The following is a 21,108-nucleotide window of genomic DNA, read 5'->3' on the forward strand; positions in this document are numbered from 1 at the left end:
TTCTTCACACTCTCTCCTTTCATTTTCATGTACTCTTCTTTATCTTCTGTTCACCTTTCCTACTGGTGTTAAGACATCACTTTACCAATGCTCATTCATTTAACAAACATTTGCTAAAGGACTACTACTGTTTTTGGTTTGTTTTGTTTTGAGATGGAGTCTCACTCTGTTACCCAGGCTGGAGTGGTAGTGGTATGATCTCGGCTCACTGCAACCTCCGCCTCCCAAGTTTAAGCAATTCTGCCTCAGCCTCCCGAATAGCTGGGACTACAGGAGCGCACCACCATGCCAGGCTAATTTTTGTATTATTGGTAGAGATGGGTTTTACCATATTGGCCAGGGTGGTCTTGAACTCCTGACCTCGTGATCCACCCACCTCAGCCTCCCAAAGTGCTGGGATTACAGGTGTGAGCCACTGCACTCGGCCAGGACTACTACTCTTAACAAGGTATGTTATCAACTAGAGTATGGTTTTCATCCTTAGCAATACAGAAGTTTAATGAAATTACTTTTATTATGTCACTAGAATAAATCTGCTAAACTGTCATGGCATGAGGTTTCCTGGTTCTCTAAGAAATTCTGGCAATGTTGAGTCATTTGTACTTTCTTTTTTGTTATTTTGCTTTCTGAGACGGAGTCTTGCTCTGTTGCCCAGGCTAGAGTGCAGTGACGTGATCTTGGCTCACTGCAACCTCCGCCTCCTGGGTTCAAGTGACTTTCCTGCCTCAGCCTCCCGACTAGCTGGGACTACAGGCATGTGCCACCACGCCTGGCTAATTTTTTGTATTTTTAGTAGAGATGGGGTTTCACCATGTTAGCCAGGATGGTCTCGATCTCCTGACCTCGTGATCCACCCACCTCGGCCTCCCAAAGTGCTGGGATACAGGCATGAGCCACCGCGCCCAGCCTGTACTTTTTTGTTGTTGTTGTCGAGACAGGGTCTTGCTCTGTTGCCCAGGCTGGAGTGTAGTGGCGTGATCTCAGCTCACTGCAGCCTCAACCTCCTGGGCTCAAGTGATCCTCCCACCTTAGCCTCCCAAGCAGCTGGGACCACAGGTTTGGGCCACCATGTCTGGCTAATTTTTGCATTTTTTGTAGAGATGGGGTTTTACTACATTGCCCAAGCTGGTCTGAAACTCCTGAGCAAAAGTAATCCACCCACCTTGGCCTCCTAAAGTATGGGGATTACAGGCATGAGCCACCATGCCAGAAAACTAATGCTTTCTAGAAAACTCATGCTTGCTATTTCTAGTCTCTAGAAGAAAGGAGAGTTATCTATTGACTTATCACTGAATATTTTAAAATGTTGGTTCCATTTAGTATCTTTCAGTTTGGTAAATACTACTTAGCAAACATAATTGTAACACCTGGGTAAGGCCAGACATGGTGGCTCATGCCTATAATTCCAGCACTTTGGGAGGCTGAAGCCAGATGATTGCTTGAGCCCAGGAGTTTGAGGATATGGTGAGCTATGACTGCGCCACTGCACTCAATCCCGGGCGACAGACAGAAATAGTGTCTCAAAACAAAAAACAAAAATCTCTGTTTCAGTAGAATTTTTTAGTTACCAAAGTTAAGAATAAATCTACTGCATTTTTATATTTCTCTAAGGCCAGATTAGAAATAAATAGCTAACATACAAAAAGTCTTTCGATCATATTCACAAGATGATAAAATCCTGCAACATTCACTTATTTTAACTATAATAAAATTTAGTTCAGGCAAGTATATGCATTTTTTTTAAAGAGATGAATAAAACAAAGTAAGAATTTAGAAAAGCATTTTTATTGGTTTCTGCTTTCATTAGGAGGGCAGATTATAGTCCCTGCAGGGCCTTCCTGCTACTTACTTAGGTAAGTATAAATTAAGTATAAATAAATCTTTTATCAGGATAAAAGATAATTTGCATTGTTAGACTTATAGAAAGAGACTTTTCTGAAGCCAACCAGCCCCTATGCCAATAAAAGCAAGCAAACATACATTTAAAAAAATGAAACAAGACATAAGCTGAAACCAGAGTAGGAACACAAATATCAATACCAACACAAGGATCTGAGACTAGGCTTGCAGCCATGGTAGGGGTGTAAAACCCATTCATTTTAAGAAACTTTCACCAAACCAAACTAGGCATAGGAGGTTACTCTCTTAATCTGATAGAGTATCTACTAAAAAAGCTGGAGCAAACATCATCTTATCAGTAAAACATGAAAAGCATTCCCTTTATTTAACCCTTTCTATTTAGTTTTAAATGGCAGTTATCTAATACAGTTAGCACACAAGGAAGAGAGAAACAATATTGTAAAAGGAAAAATCCAGATGAATCTACAAATAAATGATAGGACAAAATTCAGTAAGGTGGTCAGATATAAAATCAAATACATTTTTATACGGCAGCAATAAACAGACTATATACACTATATACCCATTTATTTAATAATCACAACAAAAATACAAAGTACCTGGGAGTAAATTTTTTAAAAAGACTTATAAGACCTTTATTTAGAAAAAAATTTAAACTTTGTAAAATACCTCAATAATAGTAAAGAAGTATCATGTTCAGAGGTATTATAAAACTATGAATTATCTTCAAATTTATCCACAGATTCAATGCAATCTCAAATAAAATTTATCTTATTATTTTTTGAGATGGAGTCTCACTCTGTTACCCAGGCTGGAGTGCAGTGGCATGATCTTGGCTCACTATGACCTCTGTCTTTTCGTTTCAGGCTATTCTCCTGCCTCCGCCTCCTGAGTAGCTGGGATTACAGGCATGTGCCACTATGCCCAGCTAATTTTTTTTTTTTTTTTTTTAGTACAGACAGGGTCTCACCATGTTGGCCAGGCTGGTTTTGAACTTCTGACCTCAAATGATCCACCCACCTCAGCCTCCCAAAATGTTAGGATTATAGCATGAGCCACTGTGCCCAGCCCCAAATAAAATTTCAATAGAAGATCAAAAGTGCATGAAGGACCAAAATATGTCTAAAGAGGAGTAAGGTCAAAAGGATTAATCTAACATACAAAATTTATTATAAAGATAACGTGTTGGCATATAAATAAACACACCAATAGAGAGCACAGGCATAGATCATGCATAAATGGGAATATAATACATGACAGAAGTGAATGGCAATCATTGAAGGGAAGTATGGATTTTTTTAGTAAAGTATGGGACAGTTTGTTATCCACATTTAAAAAGAAAACGAAATTGAATCCTGCTATGGTCTGAATGTGTCCTCCAAAATTCATGTATTAGAAACTTAATCCCCAAAGCAGTACTGCTGGGAGGTAGGGCCTTTTGGTAGGTGTTCAGGTCATGAAGGCAAAGCCCTCACAAATGGATTAGTATCATTATAAAAGGGCTTCATGGAGGGAGTTTGGCCCTTTTTTTTTTGCCCTTCTATCCCTTTGCCAGATGAAGAAGGCACAGAGTTCCTCCCCTCTAGAGAATGTAGCAACAAGGTACCATCTTGGAGGTAAACAGCAGGCTCTCATCAGACACCCAATCTGCTGGTATCTTGACCTTAGACTCCTGCCTCCAGAACTGTTAGAAATAAGTGTCCGTTTTTTAATAAATTACCCAGCCTCAGGTATTTCGTGATAGCAGCATAGCAGCACAAATGGACTAAGACAGATCCCTAGCTCACTCCAAATAGAAAAATCGGTTCCAGATGACTTAAATATGAAGGATAAACCTTCAAACACTTCAGAGAGAAATATAAGAAAATATAACTTTGCAGTAAGGAAGACTTCTTTTTTTTTTTTTGGAACTGGGGTCTCGCTGTGTCATCCAGGCTGGAGAGCAGTGGCACAATCAAGACTATAGCCTTGAATTGAGGTGCTCAAGCAGTCATTCCCGCCTCAGCCTCCTGTGTAGCTAGGACTACTAGTGAGCATCACTACATCTGACTCTATTTATTTATTTATTTATTTATTTATTTTGGTAGAGATGAGACCTCACTATGTTGCTCAGGCTGGTCTCAAACCACTGGCCTCAAGCAATCCTCTCACCTCAGCCTCCCAAAGCACTAGGATTACAGGCATGAGCCACTGCCCCTAGCCAGGAAGAATTTTTAAACAAAAAGAAAAAAAGTACTCACCAAAGAGTAAAAGATTAATACATTTGACATTTAAATAATAAATGTTTATTAATAAAAAACTAGAAGACATTTTTAATATTTTAATGAACAGCTAAAGAATAGTCTCAGAAATATGTAGGCCAGGCATGGTGACTCACAAGATAATCTAAGCACTTTGGGAGGCTGAGGCAGGAAGATCGCTTGAGCCTGGAAATTTGAGACCAGTCTAGGCAACATAGTGAGGCCCTGTGTCTACAAAAAAGTAAAAAATTAGCTGGGTGTGGTGGTGCACATCTGTAGTTCCAGTTACTTGGGAGGCTTAGGTGGGAGGATCACTTAAGCCTGGGAGGATCACTTAAGCCTGGGAGCCTGGGGCTGCAGTGAACCATGTTCACACCACTGCACTCCAGCCTGGGTGACAGAGCGAGACGCTGTCTCACAAACAACAAAAAAGGCTGAGCGTGGTGGCTCATGCTTGTAATCCCAGCACTTTGGGAGGCTGAGGAGGGCAGATCACTTGAGACCAGAAGTTCAAAACCAGCCTGGCCAACATGGCAAAATCCTGTCTCTACTAAAAACACAAAAATTAGCCAGGCATAGTGGTGCATGCCTATAATCCCTTACTGGGGAGACCGAAGCAGGAGAATAATTTGAAACCAGGAGGTGGAGACTGCAGTGAGTGGAGATCACACAAATGCACTCCAGCCTGGGCAACAGAGCAAAACTGTCTCAAAAAAAAAACAAAACAAACAAACCCAAAAACAGCCTGACGCAGTGGCTCATGCCTGTAATCCCAGCACTTTGGGAGGCCGAGGTGGGTTTATCACCTGAGGTCAGGAGTTTGCGAACAGCCTGGTCAACATGGTGAAACTCCATCTCTATTAAAAATACAAAAATTAGCTGGGTATGGTGGCGCATGCCTGTAATCCCAGCTACTCAGGAAGCTGAGGCAGAAGAATTGCTTGAACGGGGACCCGGGAGACGGAGGTTGCTGTGACCGGAGATCGTGCCACTGCACTCCAGCCTGGGTGACAGTGTAAGACTCTATCTCAAAAAAAAAAAAAAAAGGCCGGGCACGGTGGCTCATGCCTATAATCCTAGCACTTTGGGAGGCCGAGACAGGCAGATAACGAAGTCAGGAGATCGAGACCATCCTGGCTAACACGATGAAACCCCGTCTCTATTAAAAATACAAAAAATTAGCCAGGCGTGGTGGCGGGTGCTTGTAGTCCCAGCTACTCGGGAGGCTGAGGCAGGAGAATGGCGTGAACCCGGGGGGCGGAGGTTGCAGTGAGCCGAGATTGCGCCACTGCACTCCAGCCTGGGCGACAGAGCGAGACTCCGTCTCAAAAAAAAAAAAAAAAAAAAAAAAAAAAAAAAAAAAAGGAAGAATTTCTTATAAATCAATAACAAAAAGAAAACCTAAAAGAAAAATAGGTTAAAGATATGAATGAATAGGCATTTTATAGGATGGGGAAGGGAAATACTGAGAAAAAACAAACATATAAAATTATACTTAAACCGTCAGGAAACTGATATACAATTAAAACCATAATGAGATACCATTTTATACCTATTGGATGGGGTAGAATTGATATCTGAGTACGTGTTGGTAAAAAAGTGGGTCAAAGGATACTTACACTATTGGTAGAAATACAGAAGAACACTGAAAAATAATTTGGTTTATTTTCTGCAGTTGAACATAAAAATACATTTTAGCATAGCAATTTCACTACTAGGTACATACCCTAGAGACTTAAACAGCTTGAGTACGAATGGTCATATTATTACCATAAGCTTTAAAAGCAGAAAACTGGAAACAACCCAGAAGTCCATTTACAAGAGATCAATATGTTGTTGTATATTCACACAATTAAATATTATACAGCAACAAAAATGAATGAACTTAAAACATAGGTAAAACTTAGAAACATAATGTTGAATAACAAAACCAAGTCCCAGAAACAGGACAGTAATTTTTGCCTGATCAAAACCAAACAAACCTAAACAATGTACTATTTTAAGAAACAAAAATATGTGATACACTTTTTTAAAAGGCAAGGAAATGACAACTATAAAATTCAGATTAGTGGTTGCTTCTAAAGAAAGGCACAAAGAATGGTGCTGGAGAGGGGCACACAGACACCTTCAATAGTATCATTAATGCTCTAGTCCAGTGGTAGCCAAATTATGACCCACTGCCTGTTTTTGTAAATAACGTTATATTGGAACACAGCCACATTCATTCATTCACCTATTATCCGTGACTGCTTTTGAGCTACAATGACAGAGCTGAGTAGCTGCAACATAGACTTCATAGTCTTTATATCCTAAAATATTTACTATCTGGTCCTTCAGCAGAAACATTCACAAACCTCTGCTCAGGCTGTGTTGGATTCACAAGTGCACATTTTATTATTATACCTTATAAGCCATATCTTAAATGTATTTTCTGTATATATAAAGTGTTAATCATTAGATGCTTTGTTCAAAGAACTTTCACATGTTTTATTAATTTGGAAATTACAAGTGCTCACATTATATATTGGCTTTTCTCTATATGTTCTAATCATATATGTATAACTCAAACTCATGAAAAATATAAACAAACAAAAAACTGAAACTGTTAGAAGCATCTGGTTCTCACGAACACAGAATACTCTAACAAACCAATAAAATGCATACCTGAAAAGGTTAAGAGGCTTAATAGTTAATTTCCTGTTAAATCTGCCTGTATGTAAGGTAGATTATTCCCCTAAAATTTTCCTTCCCTTTTAATATGTAATTTCTTTCAAGATCCTAGCCCCCCCCAAAAAATCACATAACTAATTGATTGCCTTCCTCTATAAAATAATTCACCAACTACAGAAATTTGCCTTATTAATGTACTTAAGGAATATTACAGGGAGGAGCCAAGATGGCCGAATAGGAACAGCTCCGGTCTACAGCTCCCAGCGCCAGCGACGCAGAAGACGGGTGATTTCTGCATTTCCATCTGAGGTACCGTGTTCATCTCACTAGGGAGTGCCAGACAGTGGGCGCAGGTCAGTGGGTGAGCGCACCGTGCGCCAGCCGAAGCAGGGGCGAGGCATTGCCTCACTCGGGAAGCGCAAGGGGTCAGGGAGTTCCCCTTCCAGGGGTGACAGACGGCACCTGGAAAATCGGGCCACTCCCACCCGAATACTGTGCTTTTCCGACGGGCTTAGGAAACGGTGCCCCAGGAGAGTATAGCCCGCACCTGGCTCAGAGGGTCCTACGCCCACGGAGTCTCGCTGATTGCTAGCACAGCAGTCTGAGATCAAACAGCAAGTCGGCAGCGAGGCTGGGGGAGGGGCGCCCGCCATTGCCCAGGCTCGCTTAGGTAAACAAAGCAGCCTGGAAGCTTGAACTGGGTGGAGCCCACCACAGCTCAAGGAGGCCTGCCTGCCTCTGTAGGCTCCACCTCTGGGGGCAGGACACAGACAAACAAAAAGACAGCAGTAACCTCTGCAGACTTAAATGTCCCTGTCTGACAGCTGTGAGGAGAGCAGTGGTTCTCCCAGCAGGCAGCTAGAGATCTGAGAACGGTCTGACTGCCTCCTCAAGTGGGTCCCTGACCCCTGACCCCCGAGCAGCCTAACTGGGAGGCACCCCCCAGCAGGGGCAGACTGACACCTCACACGGCCGGCCGGGTACTCCAACAGACCTGCAGCTGAGGGTTCTGTCTGTTAGAAGGAAAACTAACAGAAAGGACATCCACACCAAAAACCCATCTGTACATCACCATCATCAAAGACCAAAAGTAGATAAAACCACAAAGATGGGGAAAAAACAGAGCAGAAAAACTGGAAACTCTAAAAACCAGAGTACCTCTCCTCCTCCAAAGGAACGCAGTTCCTCACCAGCAACGGAACAAAGCTGGACGGAGAATGACTTTGACGAGCTGAGAGAAGAAGGCTTCAGACGATCAAATTACTCCGAGCTACGGGAGGATATTCAAACCAAAGGCAAAGAAGTTGAAAACTTTGAAAAAAATTTAGAAGAATGTATAACTAGAATAACCAATACAGAGAAGTGCTTAAAAGAGCTGATGGAGCTGAAAACCAAGGCTCGAGAACTACGTGAAGAATGCAGAAGCCTCAGGAGCTGATGCGATCAAATGGAAGAAAGGGTATCAGCCCTGGAAGATGAAATGAATGAAATGAAGCGAGAAGGGAAGTTTAGAGAAAAAAGAATAAAAAGAAACGAGCAAAGCCTCCAAGAAATGTGGGACTATGTGAAAAGACCAAATCTACGTCTGATTGGTGTACCTGAAAGTGACGGGGAGAATGGAAACAAGTTGGAAAACACTCTGCAGGATATTATCCAGGAGAACTTCCCCAATCTAGCAAGGCAGGCCAACATTCAGATTCAGGAAATACAGAGAACGCCACAAAGATACTCCTCGAGAAGAGCAACTCCAAGACACATAATTGTCAGATTCACCAAAGTTGAAATGAAGGAAAAAATGTTAAGGGCAGCCAGAGAGAAAGGTCGGGTTACCATCAAAGGGAAGCCCATCAGACTAACAGCGGATCTCTCGGCAGAAACCCTACAAGCCAGAAGAGAGTGGGGGCCAATATTCAACATTCTTAAAGAAAAGAATTTTCAACCCAGAATTTCATATCCTGCCAAACTAAGCTTCATAAGTGAAGGAGAAATAAAATACTTTACAGACAAGCAAATGCTGAGAGATTTTGTCACCACCAGGCCTGCCCTAAAAGAGCTTCTGAAGGAAGCGCTAAACATGGAAAGGCACAACCGGTACCAGCCACTGCAAAATCATACCGAAATGTAAAGACCATCGAGACTAGGAAGAGACTGCATCAACTAACGAGCAAAATATCCAGCTAACATCATAATGACAGGATCAAATTCACACATAACAATATTAACTTTAAATGTAAATGGACTAAATGCTCCAATTAAAAGACACAGACTGGCAAACTGGATAAAGACTCAAGACCCATCAGTGTGCTGTATTCAGGAAACCCATCTCACGTGCAGAGACACACATAGGCTCAAAATAAAAGGATGGAGGAAGATCTACCAAGCAAACGGAAAACAAAAAAAGGCAGGGGTTGCAATCCTAGTCTCTGATAAAACAGACTTTAAACCAACAAAGATCAAAAGAGACAAAGAAGGCCATTACATAATGGTAAAGGGATTAATTCAACAAGAAGAGCTAACTATCCTAAATATATATGCACCCAATACAGGAGCACCCAGATTCATAAAGCAAGTCCTGAGTGACCTACAAAGAGACTTAGACTCCCACACATTAATAATGGGAGACTTTAACACCCCACTATCAACATTAGACAGATCAACGAGACAGAAAATCAACAAGGATACCCAGGAATTGAACTCAGCTCTGCACCAAGTGGACCTAATAGACATCTACAGAACTCTCCACCCCAAATCAACAGAATATACATTTTTTTCAGCACCACACCACACCTATTCCAAAATTGACCATATACTTGGAAGTAAAGCTCTCCTCAATAAATGTAAAAGAACAGAAATTGTAACAAATTGTCTCTCAGATCACAGTGCAATCAAGCTAGAACTCAGGATTAAGAATCTCACTCAAAACCGCTCAACTACGTGGAAACTGAACAACCTGCTCCTGAATGACTACTGGGTACATAACGAAATGAAGGCAGAAATAAAGATGTTCTTTGAAACCAATGAGAACCAAGACACAACATACCAGAATCTCTGGGATGCATTCAAAGCAGTGTGTAGAGGGAAATTTATAGCACTAAATGCCCACAAAAGAAAGCAGGAAAGATCCAAAATTGACACCCTAACATCACAATTAAAAGAACTAGAAAAGCAAGAGCAAACACATTCAAAAGCTAGCAGAAGGCAAGAAATAACTAAAATCAGAGCAGAACTGAAGGAAATAGAGACACAAAAAACCCTTCAAAAAATAAATGAATCCAGGAGCTGGTTTTTTGAAAGGATCAACAAAATTGATAGACCGCTAGCAAGATTAATAAAGAAAAAAAGAGAGAAGAATCAAATAGATGCAATAAAAAATGATAAAGGGGATATCACCACCGATCCCACAGAAATACAAACTACCATCAGAGAATATTACAAACACCTCTATGCAAATAAACTAGAAAATCTAGAAGAAATGGATAAATTCCTCAACACTTACACCCTCCCAAGACTAAACCAGGAAGAAGTTGAATCTCTGAATAGACCAATAACAGGAGCTGAAATTGTGGCAATAATCAATAGCTTACCAACCAAAAAAAGTCCAGGTCCAGATGGATTCACAGCCGAATTCTACCAGAGGTACAAGGAGGAGCTGGTACCATTCCTTCTGAAACTATTCCAATCAATAGAAAAAGAGGGAATCCTCCCTAACTCATTTTATGAGGCCAGCATCATCCTGATACCAAAGCCTGGCAGAGACACAACAAAAAAAGAGAATTTTAGACCAATATCCTTGATGAACATTGATGCAAAAATCCTCAATAAAATACTGGCAAACAGAATCCAGCAGCACATCAAAAAGCTTATCCACCATGATCAAGTGGGCTTCATCCCTGGGATGCAAGGCTGGTTCAATATACGCAAATCAATAAATGTAATCCAGCATATAAACAGAACCAAAGACAAAAACCACATGATTATCTCAATAGATGCAGAAAAGGCCTTTGACAAAATTCAACAACCCTTCATGCTAAAAACTCTCAATAAATTAGGAATTGATGGGACGTATCTCAAAATAATAAGAGCTATTTATGACAAACCCACAGCCAATATCATACTGAATGGGCAAAAACTGGAAGCATTCCCTTTGAAAACTGGCACAAGACAGGGATGCCCTCTCTCACCACTTCTGTTCAACATAGTGTTGGAAGTTCTGGCCAGGGCAATTAGGCAGGAGAAGGAAATCAAGGGTATTCAATTAGGAAAAGAGGAAGTCAAATTGTCCCTGTTTGCAGATGACATGATAGTATATCTAGAAAACCCCATTGTCTCAGCCCAAAATCTCCTTAAGCTGATAAGCAACTTCAGCAAAGTCTCAGGATACAAAATCAATGTGCAAAAATCACAAGCATTCTTATACATCAATAACAGACAAACAGAGAGCCAAATCATGAGTGAACTCCCATTCACAATTGCTTCAAAGAGAATAAAATACCTAGGAATCCAACTTACAAGGGATGTGAAAGACCTCTTCAAGGAGAACTACAAACCACTGCTCAAGGAAATAAAAGAGGATACAAACAAATGGAAGAATATTCCATGCTCATGGGTAGGAAGAATCAATATCATGAAAATGGCCATCCTTCCCAAGGTAATTTACAGATTCAATGCCATCCCCATCAAGCTACCAATGACTTTCTTCACAGAATTGGAAAAAACTACTTTAAAGTTCATATGGAACCAAAAAAGAGCCCGCATCGCCAAGTCAATCCTAAGCCAAAAGAACAAAGCTGGAGGCATCACACTACCTGACTTCAAACTATACTACAAGGCTACAGTAACCAAAACAGCATGGTACTGGTACCAAAACAGAGATATAGATCAATGGAACAGAACAGAGCCGTCAGAAATAATGCCACATATCTACAAGTATCTGATCTTTGACAAACCTGACAAAAACAAGAAATGGGGAAAGGATTCCCTATTTAATAAATGGTGCTGGGAAAACTGGCTAGCCATATGTAGAAAGCTGAAACTGGATCCCTTCCTTACACCTTATACAAAAATCAATTCAAGATGGATTAAAGACTTAAATGTTAGACCTAAAACCATAAAAACCCTAGAAGAAAACCTAGGCATTACCATTCAGGACATAGGCATGGGCAAGGACTTCATGTCTAAAACACCAAAAGCAATGGCAACAAAAGCCAAAATTGACAAATGGGATCTCATTAAACTAAAGAGCTTCTGCACAGCAAAAGAAACTACCATCAGAGTGAACAGGCAACCTACAAAATGGGAGAAAATTTTCGCAACCTACTCATCTGACAAAGGGCTAATATCCAGAATCTACAATGAACTCCAACAAATTTACAAGAAAAAAACAAACAACCCCATCAAAAAGTGGGCGAAGGACATGAACAGACACTTCTCAAAAGAAGACATTTATGCAGCCAAAAAACACATGAAAAAATGCTCACCATCACTGGCCATCAGAGAAATGCAAATCAAAACCACAATGAGATACCATCTCACACCAGTTAGAATGGCAATCATTAAAAAGTCAGGAAACAACAGGTGCTGGAGAGGATGTGGAGAAATAGGAACACTTTTACACTGTTGGTGGGACTGTAAACTTGTTCAACCCTTGTGGAAGTCAGTGTGGCGATGCCTCAGGGATCTAGAACTAGAAATTCCATTCGACCCAGCCATCCCATTACTGGGTATATACCCAAAGGACTATAAATCATGCTGCTATAAAGACACATGCACACGTATGTTTATTGCGGCATTATTCACAATAGCAAAGACTTGGAACCAACCCAAATGTCCAACAATGATAGACTGGATTAAGAAAATGTGGCATATATACACCATGGAATACTATGCAGCCATAAAAAATGATGAGTTCACGTCCTTTGTAGGGACATGGATGAAATTGGAAATCATCATTCTCAGTAAACTATCGCAAGAACAAAAAACCAAACACCGCATATTCTCACTCATAGGTGGGAATTGAACAATGAGAACACATGGACACAGGAAGGGGAACATCACACTCTGGGGACTGTTGTGGGGTGGGGGGAGGGGGGAGGGATAGCATTGGGAGATATACCTAATGCTAGATGACGAGTTGGTGGGTGCAGCACACCAGCATGGCACATATATACATATGTAACTTACCTGCACATTGCGCACATGTACCATAAAACCTAAAGTATAATAATAATAATAATAATAATAATAAAAGAAAAAAAAAAAAAAAAAAAAAAAGGAATATTACATAATCAGAGGGCAACTAATTCCTCTTAGAAAATTTTATCAAATCTAAACAGTCAATCCTTACTGAGTTAGCAAATCCACAGCACAAGGAAGTGGTGGAAGAAGACGCTGAAATACTTCCTCAGTAAGGAGATCACCACAGTGGGAAACAAAGCTCTTGATAGCTGAAAAGGAAAACAGACTTTTACTTGGGCATACTGTAATCAACCACGAAAGGCACATTTGATTATGGTACAATATTAGCATTGTTATTAGAGTAATAAAGCAATTTGCTAAAATAAAAAAATTCTTGAAACTCTGGTATAAAAAGGTATATAGTGCCTTCTACTCCTAATCATACTAAAAAAAAAAACAACTCTCTAGGAGTACTAAGACGGAGCAATAACCATATTCACAAAATGCTGCTGTTCTAGGGTTTTACTTTTACTCAGCCCTCAAGCTTAGAAGCAAAAAAAAAAAAAAAAAAACCAGCTTAGACTCTCAAGTTTGCCAGCTCTACAACTAGTTTCACGGAATCACACTGACTTTCAAGTCAGCACGTTAGGTTTTTACAGATGTTATCTGAAACAAATAGTGTGTGCTACCACTCCTGGATAATTTTTGTATTTTTAGAAGAGACGGGGTTTCACCATGTTGGCCAGACTTGGTCTCAAAGTCCTGGCCTCAAGTGATTGATCTGTCTGCCTGGGCCTCCCAAAGTGCTAGGATTATAGGAGTGAGACATGGCGTCTGAAATAAATAACTTTCTATAATGAATTACTTTGTATGTAGAATAAGATGAGTATTTTAAAGTCAGACTGGGCCAGGCGCAGTGGCTCACACCCGTAATCCCAGCACTTTGGGAGGCTGAGGAGGGCGGATCACTTGAAGTTGGGAGTTTGAGACCTGCCTGACCAACATGGAGAACCCCGTCTCTACTAAAAATACAAAATTAGCTGAGCATGGTGGTGCATGCCTGTAATCCCAGCTACTCAGGAGGCTGAGGCAGGAGAATCGCTTGAACCCGGCAGGCAAAGGCTGTGGTGAGCCAAGATCACGCCATTGCACTCCAGCCTGGGCAACAAGAGTGAAACTCCGTCCCAAAAACAAAAAAAGTCAGACTGATCAATTCTTTTCTCTCTTTCTCTCTCTCTCTCTCTCTCTCTCTCTCTCTCTCTCTCTCCCTTCCTCCTTCCCTCCCACCCCCAGCTCCCCCACCCCTGGACCCTTTGAGACAGAATCTCACTGTTACCCAGGCTGGAATGCAGTGGTGCAATCACAACTCACTGAAGCCTCCACCTCCCAGGCTCAGGTAATCTTCCCACCCCAGACTACAGGCATGCACCACCATGTCTGGCTAATTTTTGTATTTTTTGTAGAGAGAGGATTTCACCATGTTGTCCAGGCTTGTCTTGAACTCCTGAGCTCAAGCAATCCACTCACCTCGGCCTCCAAAAATGCTGGGATTGGCCACTGAGCCTGGCCAAGATCAATTTCAAAAGTGGTTTTTCTTTAAGAGTAAAAATGCCATGAATAAACAAAACCAAAATCAATGCTTCCATGTCTTTCCAGGGATCTCACCCTTCATGGTGAAACATTACTTTTTTTTTTTTTTTTTTTTTTCTGAGACGGAGTTTCACTCTTGTTGTCCAGGCTGGAGTGCAATGGCGCGTTCTCAGATCACTACAACCGCTGCCTCTCAGGTTCAAACGATTCTCCTGTCTCAGCCTCCCAAGTAGCTGAGATTACAAGCGCCTGCCACCAAATCTGGCTAATTTTTTTGTATTTTTAGTTAGAGACGGGGTTTCACCATGTTGGCCAGGCTGGTCTCGAACTCCTGACCTCAGGCGATCTGCCCACCTCAGCCTCCCAAAGTGCTGAGATTACAAGTGTGAGCCACAGCGCCCAGCTGAAACATTACTTTTAACAGTCTATATATTGTAGAAGGTACAACTTTCATATACAGGTGACCCTTGAACAACACAAATGTGAACTTCATGGGTCTATTTATACATGGGTTTTTTTCAACAGATGCCACACCGAGTGTGCCTACGTCTCCTGCCTCCCCTTCCACCTGCTCCACCTCTTCTGCATCTGCCCCCACTGAGAGAAGTAGATCAACCCCTACTCTGCCTTCTCAACATAAAGATGATGAGGATGAAGACCTTTATGATGATCTACTTCCGTGTAATGAATAGTAAATATATTTTCTCTTCCTTATGATTTTCTTAATAACATTTTTTCTTTTCTCTAGCTTACTCTAAAAATACAGTATATAATATACACAACATACAAAATATGTGGGGCTGGGTGTGGTGACTCATGCCTGTAATCCCAACACTTTGGGAGGCTGAGATGGGAGGACTGCTTGAGGTCAGGGGTTCAAGACCAGCCTGGGGAGCATAGTGAGACTCCATCTCTACAAAAAATTTAAAAATTAGCTGGGCATGATGGCATGCACCTGTGGTCTCAGCTACTTGGGAGGCTGAGGTGAGAGGATCACTAGCCCAGCAGGCCAAGACTGCAGTGAGCTGTATTCACACCACAACATTCTAGCCTGGGCAATAGTGAGACCCTATCTCGAAAAAAAAAAAAAAAAAAAAAGTGGTAATTGACTATTTATGTTATCAGTAAGGCTTCTGGTCAACAGCAGGATATTAGATACGTTTTTGGGGAGTTAAAAGTTAGACACAGATTTTTGACTTTGAGGGGCATTGGCATCCCTAACCTGCACGCTGTTCAAGGGTCAATTGTATAGGCTAAATGGAAACCATTCTTAATGGTAATTAAATCAAACCTTAGTATTTCTGAAAAGAGAAATGAATGCTTACCTAAGACAAAACAATGTTGACAGTTTTAACTGGATTGCACCTAATAAAACATGTATCTTAAGAACTCTCAAATCTGGTTTATTATAACATATACCAGTTATCATTATCAACTAATCAGTTACAATTTTTTTGTTTGGTTACAAAAAAAAAAAAAAATCATTAAGTGGCATATCCCCCTGCCTCGTGTTAAATAAAACATACAAGTACATATTAAAGACAAAGGGTGGGTAAAAAGCCAAAGGAAAGGGAGAGAAAAGACTAAATCCAACCTACCACACAGTGCACCAGCTCGTCCTTCCAGGGTTACCTGCCATGTAAACGAATCTCCTCGGCTCTTTTCTGTTTCTAGATCTTTAGGAGATGCTGGAAAGACACACTTCCACAACAGCAGAACTCGAGCAAGGTGATGGCTAACAACTGCAGGACCTGTAATTTATTCAACTTGTTACTTGTAAGAGAACCCAAGGTTGTCACTCTTTAAAACTCTATTATTAAGCAGCAACTTCTCTCCCAAACATTTTAATTCATTATTGCAATATTTTGTCCCCTTTCTTATCTTCAGGTTCCAAATTATTACTGAATGAATTATTATCTGAAGGTGCTGGAGTACAGAGAGGAAAAACAAAGAACTAATGGTACAGGCTGGGCTCTAGTGTCAGCTCCTCCACTACTGCTATGTCCCCTTTGAGACTCAGTTTCATCTACATATTAAACGAAGCTAAAGCCCCCTGTAATGCTTGTCTTTAAGGGCTTGTCAGGTCCAAATGATAGAATGCACTTTAAAGTACTCTGAAAAGCTGTAATGGACCACATAAATGCAAAGTACAATTATTATAGGAACAAACAACATTGCATGCTTTTTGAGACAGGTTCTTTCTCTGTCCCCCAGGCTGGAGTTTAGTAGTGCAGTGGCATGATCACAGCTCACTGCAATCTCAATCTCAACCTCCCTGAGCTTAAGTAATCCTTCCAGCTCAGCCTCCTGAGTAGCTGGGACTACAGGTGCGTGCCACCACGCCCAGCTAATTTTTGTATTTTTTTGTAGAGATGGGATCTTGCCATGTTTCCCAGGCAGGTCTGAACTCTTGGGCTCAAGCAATCCACCCACTTCAGCCTCCCAAAGTAATGGAATTACAGATGTGAGCCATCTGTATTCTTGATCTTCAGAATAATGCTAAATTCTGATAGCAACTTGTTCCAGGTCAATAATCAGATACAAAATGTCTGAATAGAATACTTTTTGTTAAAAAAAGGTTTCGGAGCAACATTTATGAGTTGAAGGAATCATGACACAAACCCAGTAATAATACAAAACAATGTACAATGATAACATTATCAATTATTTAAAAACCCAAACCCATAGCTTTTCTCCCCAGGTACTTTTCTTTAAATTTCTGGAGTTACCTTAAACTTCTCCAGTAAGCACTCTCTACTTCTTAATCCCACATTCTGCTGACTGTATGTCTTTCTTCTGTTCCAAACCCATAGCTCAGAACTGCATTTGGCTTTGGAGGGAGACTGCCTAGATTAATATCCTGGCTCCATCCACTTATTAGTTGTGTAAACCTGTATGAGTTATTTAACATTTTTGTGCCTCAATTTCTTCATCCATAAATGGGGAGAATAATAGTATTTTATTCAAAGGACAGTTTCTGAGGCGTATATGAGTTTATAGATAGAACAGTGCTTAAAGCTGGGCATGGTGGGTCATGCCTGTAATCCCAGCACTTTGAGAGGCCGAGGCTGAAGGATTGCTTGAGGCCAGGCATTTGAGACGAGCCAGGTCAACACACCAAAATCTCTCTACAAAAAAGTAAAAAGTTAGTTGGGTGTGGTAGCACATGTCTGAAGTCCCAGCTACTTGGGAGGCTGAGGCAGGAGGATCATTTGAGCCCAAAAGATCAAGGCTGCAGCAAGCTATGGTCTGACTGCCACTGCAACAGAACAAGATCCTTTCTTTAAATAAATAAATGACAATAATTATAATGTATCTAGCAAACACAACACACATACACGCACACTTTATGAGCCATCCACAGAGAGACAAGATATGGAGGAATCTGGAGATAAATCGAAGTTTTTTAATATGGCATCAGATAAACTGGGAAGTGTATCAAAAAAGGTTTAAGTGTGTGGTTTACATTCAAGGAATGAACGTGTTTTGTGTTTACATTAGTTCACAGTGAAATAATGAAGAAAATTATAAATGGTAAAGGGAATGATAAAAACAGAGAAGACATGTTTTAAATGCAAAGCAAAAATTAACAAAGCACTAAGATTGCTGTCTAAAAATCATTCCCAGATGGGCACTGTGGCCCATGCCTGTAATCCAAGCACTTTGGAAGGGCAATGCAGGAGGATCACTTGAGGTCTGGAGTTCAAGATCAGCTGGGGAAACAGCAAGATCCCATCTCTACAAAAAAAATTTAAAAATTAGCTGAGTGTAGTGGTGCAAACCTGTAGTCCTAGCTACTCAGGAGGCCCAGGCAGGAGGACTGCTTGAGCCTGGCATTCAAGGCTGCAGTGAGCTATGATGGTGTCACTGTACTCCAGCCTGGGTAACATGGTGAGACCCTGTTTTTTAAAAAAATAAAAAATAAAAAAAATTCCATTTTCTACAAAAGGAATCAAGCCTCCTTGGAGAAACTGCTGATGGCAAGCCTAAGGCAGAAAATGTACAATGTAAAACCTGGGAAATCTTGCATTCAAAAACACATTATCAAAGAATACTAGGTTCACGTTAAAAGGACAAATGAACCAACTTGAAGGGACTCCCAATGACCAAAGATGAGATAATTTGAGGATCGAAAGGAATAATGACCACAAGTGATTAAAACATATAAATACATAAAATTCCATGAGCTCATAATGATACCTAAAAACAAAAACCTCACTGGTCCCCCCGAAAGCTGCTATGATACTAACGCACTCTAAAAATTAATAATAGCCTGGATGCAGTGGCTCACTCCTGTAGTCCCAGAACTTTGGGAGGTCAAGACAGGCAGATTGCTTGAGTCCAGGGGTAATCTGCTTGAGTCCAGGAGTTTAAGACCAACCTGAGCAACATGACAAAACCCCATCTTTACAAAAAATTAGCCAGGCGTGGTGGTGCACACAGTCCCAGCTACTCAAGAGGCTGAGGCAGGTGGATCACCTGAGCCTGCAGATGTCGAGGCTGCAGTGAATCATGATCGTACCACTGCACTCCAGCCTGGGTGACAGAGTGAGACCCTGTCTCAAAAAATAAATAAATAAATGAATAAGAATAAAAATAGATAATAAAGGGAAAGAATAGTTAAGAAAAATGAATAAAACCCAAGAAAACACAGTAATTAAACAAAACCTTAATTAAAACTTTTAATCCCTTTTTGTATGCTGATTATGAATATGCAGTAAAATATGATGTACAGGAGAAAGGACCTCTTGTTGTCTTCCTCCAACACAATTACCTTGTTTTAAAAGCTCTTGTTTATCAAAATGCATTTATTAGGTAGTTTATTTCCTCCTTAATTCACCAGGAACTTCAATATGGCAGGCATGAACACCCAGCAATAAGCAAATAAAAGCTCGACTACATTATTCCCAGCACACTGTGAAATGATGATCTATGCTTTGGTCTAACAAACACTTTCTGCAAAGGGGCAGATAGTAAACATTTGAGGCTTTGAGAGCCACATACTTCCTGTTGCAATTACTCAACTCTGCCACTGTACACCTACAGGTCACAGACAATCCACAAACAAGTGTGGTTGTATGCAAATAAAACTATGAATGCTGAAATGTGACTTTCACATGATTCTCATGTATTACAAAATATCTTTTTTCCCCAACCATTAATAAATATAAAAACTTTTCTTAGCTCACAGGCTGTATAATAAATACTGGTGGCAGGCCAAATTTGGCTCCTTGAGGCTAAACCTGATCCAGTCCGATAAATTTCTTTAATCATCTTAAGAACACTACTTAAAGTAGTTCTTCATTTATGATTGTTTATTCTAATTTAAGCTTCTTTAGGTCAAATTACTTTACAGGTGTCAAAATGATTTATTGGCCAAATCCAGTCAGTTGCTTTATTATTATTTTTTATTTTTATTTTTTAAGACGGAGTCTTGCTCTGTCACCCAGGCTGGAGTGCAGTGGCATGATCTCAGCTCACTGCAACCTCTGCCTCCTGGGTTCAAGCGATTCTCCTGCCTCAGCCTCCCCTGTGGCTGGGACTATAGGCACATGCCACCATGTCTGGCTAATTTTTGTATTTTTTTTTTAGTAGAAGCAAGATTTCACTGTGTTGTTGGCCAGGCTGGCCTCGAACTCCTGACCTCAGATGATCCGCCCGCCTAGGCCTCCCAAAGTGCTAGGATTACAGGCGTGAGCCACTGCGCCCGACCTATTCGTTTTTTGTTTTATTTTGAGAGGGAGTCTTGCTCTGTCACCCAAGCTGGAGTGCAGTGGTGCAATCTCACTTCACTGCAACCTCCACCTCCTGGGTTCAAGCAATTCTCTTGCCTCAGCTTCCCGAGTAGCTGGGACTACAGGCATGCGCCACCATGCCTGGCTAATTTTTGTATTTTAGTAGAGATGGGGTTTCACCTTGTTGGCCAGGCTGATCTTGAACTCCTGACCTCAAGTGATCCACCCGCCTCAGCCTCCCAAAGTGCTGGGATTACAAGCGTGAGCCACCATGCCCAGCCTCAGCCAGTTGTTTTATATCTGAGCTATAACTTGTATGACAACAGAGACTTAAAATGTAGGTGTGATAGAGTAATAAAATTAAGTTTCATTAGCACCATAAGACTGGGCAAAAAATAAATAAATAAATAAAGTTTTCAGCGGCTCATGCTTATAATCCCAACACTCTGGGAGGTGAAGGCGGAAGGACTGCTTGAGCCCACAAGTTCGAGACCAGCCTGGGCAACATAGTAAGACCCCATCTCTACAAAACAATTTTTAAAAATTAGCCAGGCATGATGTTGCATGCCTGTGGTCCCAGCTACTTGGGAGGCTTAGGTAGGAGGATCACTTGGGCCCAGGAGGTCAAGGCTGCAGTGAGCCATGATCACGCCACTGCACTCCAGCTCGTGTGACAGAGTGAGACCCTGTCTCAAAAATTTAGAGGATATAAATAGTCGTAACTGTAAAACAATTACCGTTTTTTAATAAATATAATGTAAGTAAAATTCATCCCCTTCAATCTCGCAACCAACTTATTGGCTGTTATGAATCCTCAAACAATTATAGAACTGGATTCC

At 40.9% G+C, this 21,108-nt stretch overlaps 1 protein-coding gene across 22 annotated transcripts in view; it reads right to left on the reverse strand.

Moving 5' to 3' along the window:
- HEATR5A (HEAT repeat containing 5A) overlaps positions 1-21,108 on the reverse strand; it is a 141,898-nt gene that overhangs the window by 78,061 nt on the left and 42,729 nt on the right. For all 22 annotated transcript variants that reach the window (XM_063715829.1, XM_063715819.1, XM_063715825.1 and 19 more), the window contains 2 exons: positions 16,133-16,285; positions 13,114-13,213 (listed from right to left, as the gene is read on the reverse strand). In XM_063715829.1, the coding sequence (XP_063571899.1) occupies positions 13,114-13,213; positions 16,133-16,285 (253 nt within the window). The remainder of the gene's footprint in view (positions 1-13,113; positions 13,214-16,132; positions 16,286-21,108) is intronic.

Source organism: Pongo abelii, chromosome 15, assembly GCF_028885655.2.
Source record: "Pongo abelii isolate AG06213 chromosome 15, NHGRI_mPonAbe1-v2.0_pri, whole genome shotgun sequence".
NCBI classification, from domain to species: Eukaryota; Metazoa; Chordata; class Mammalia; order Primates; family Hominidae; genus Pongo; species Pongo abelii.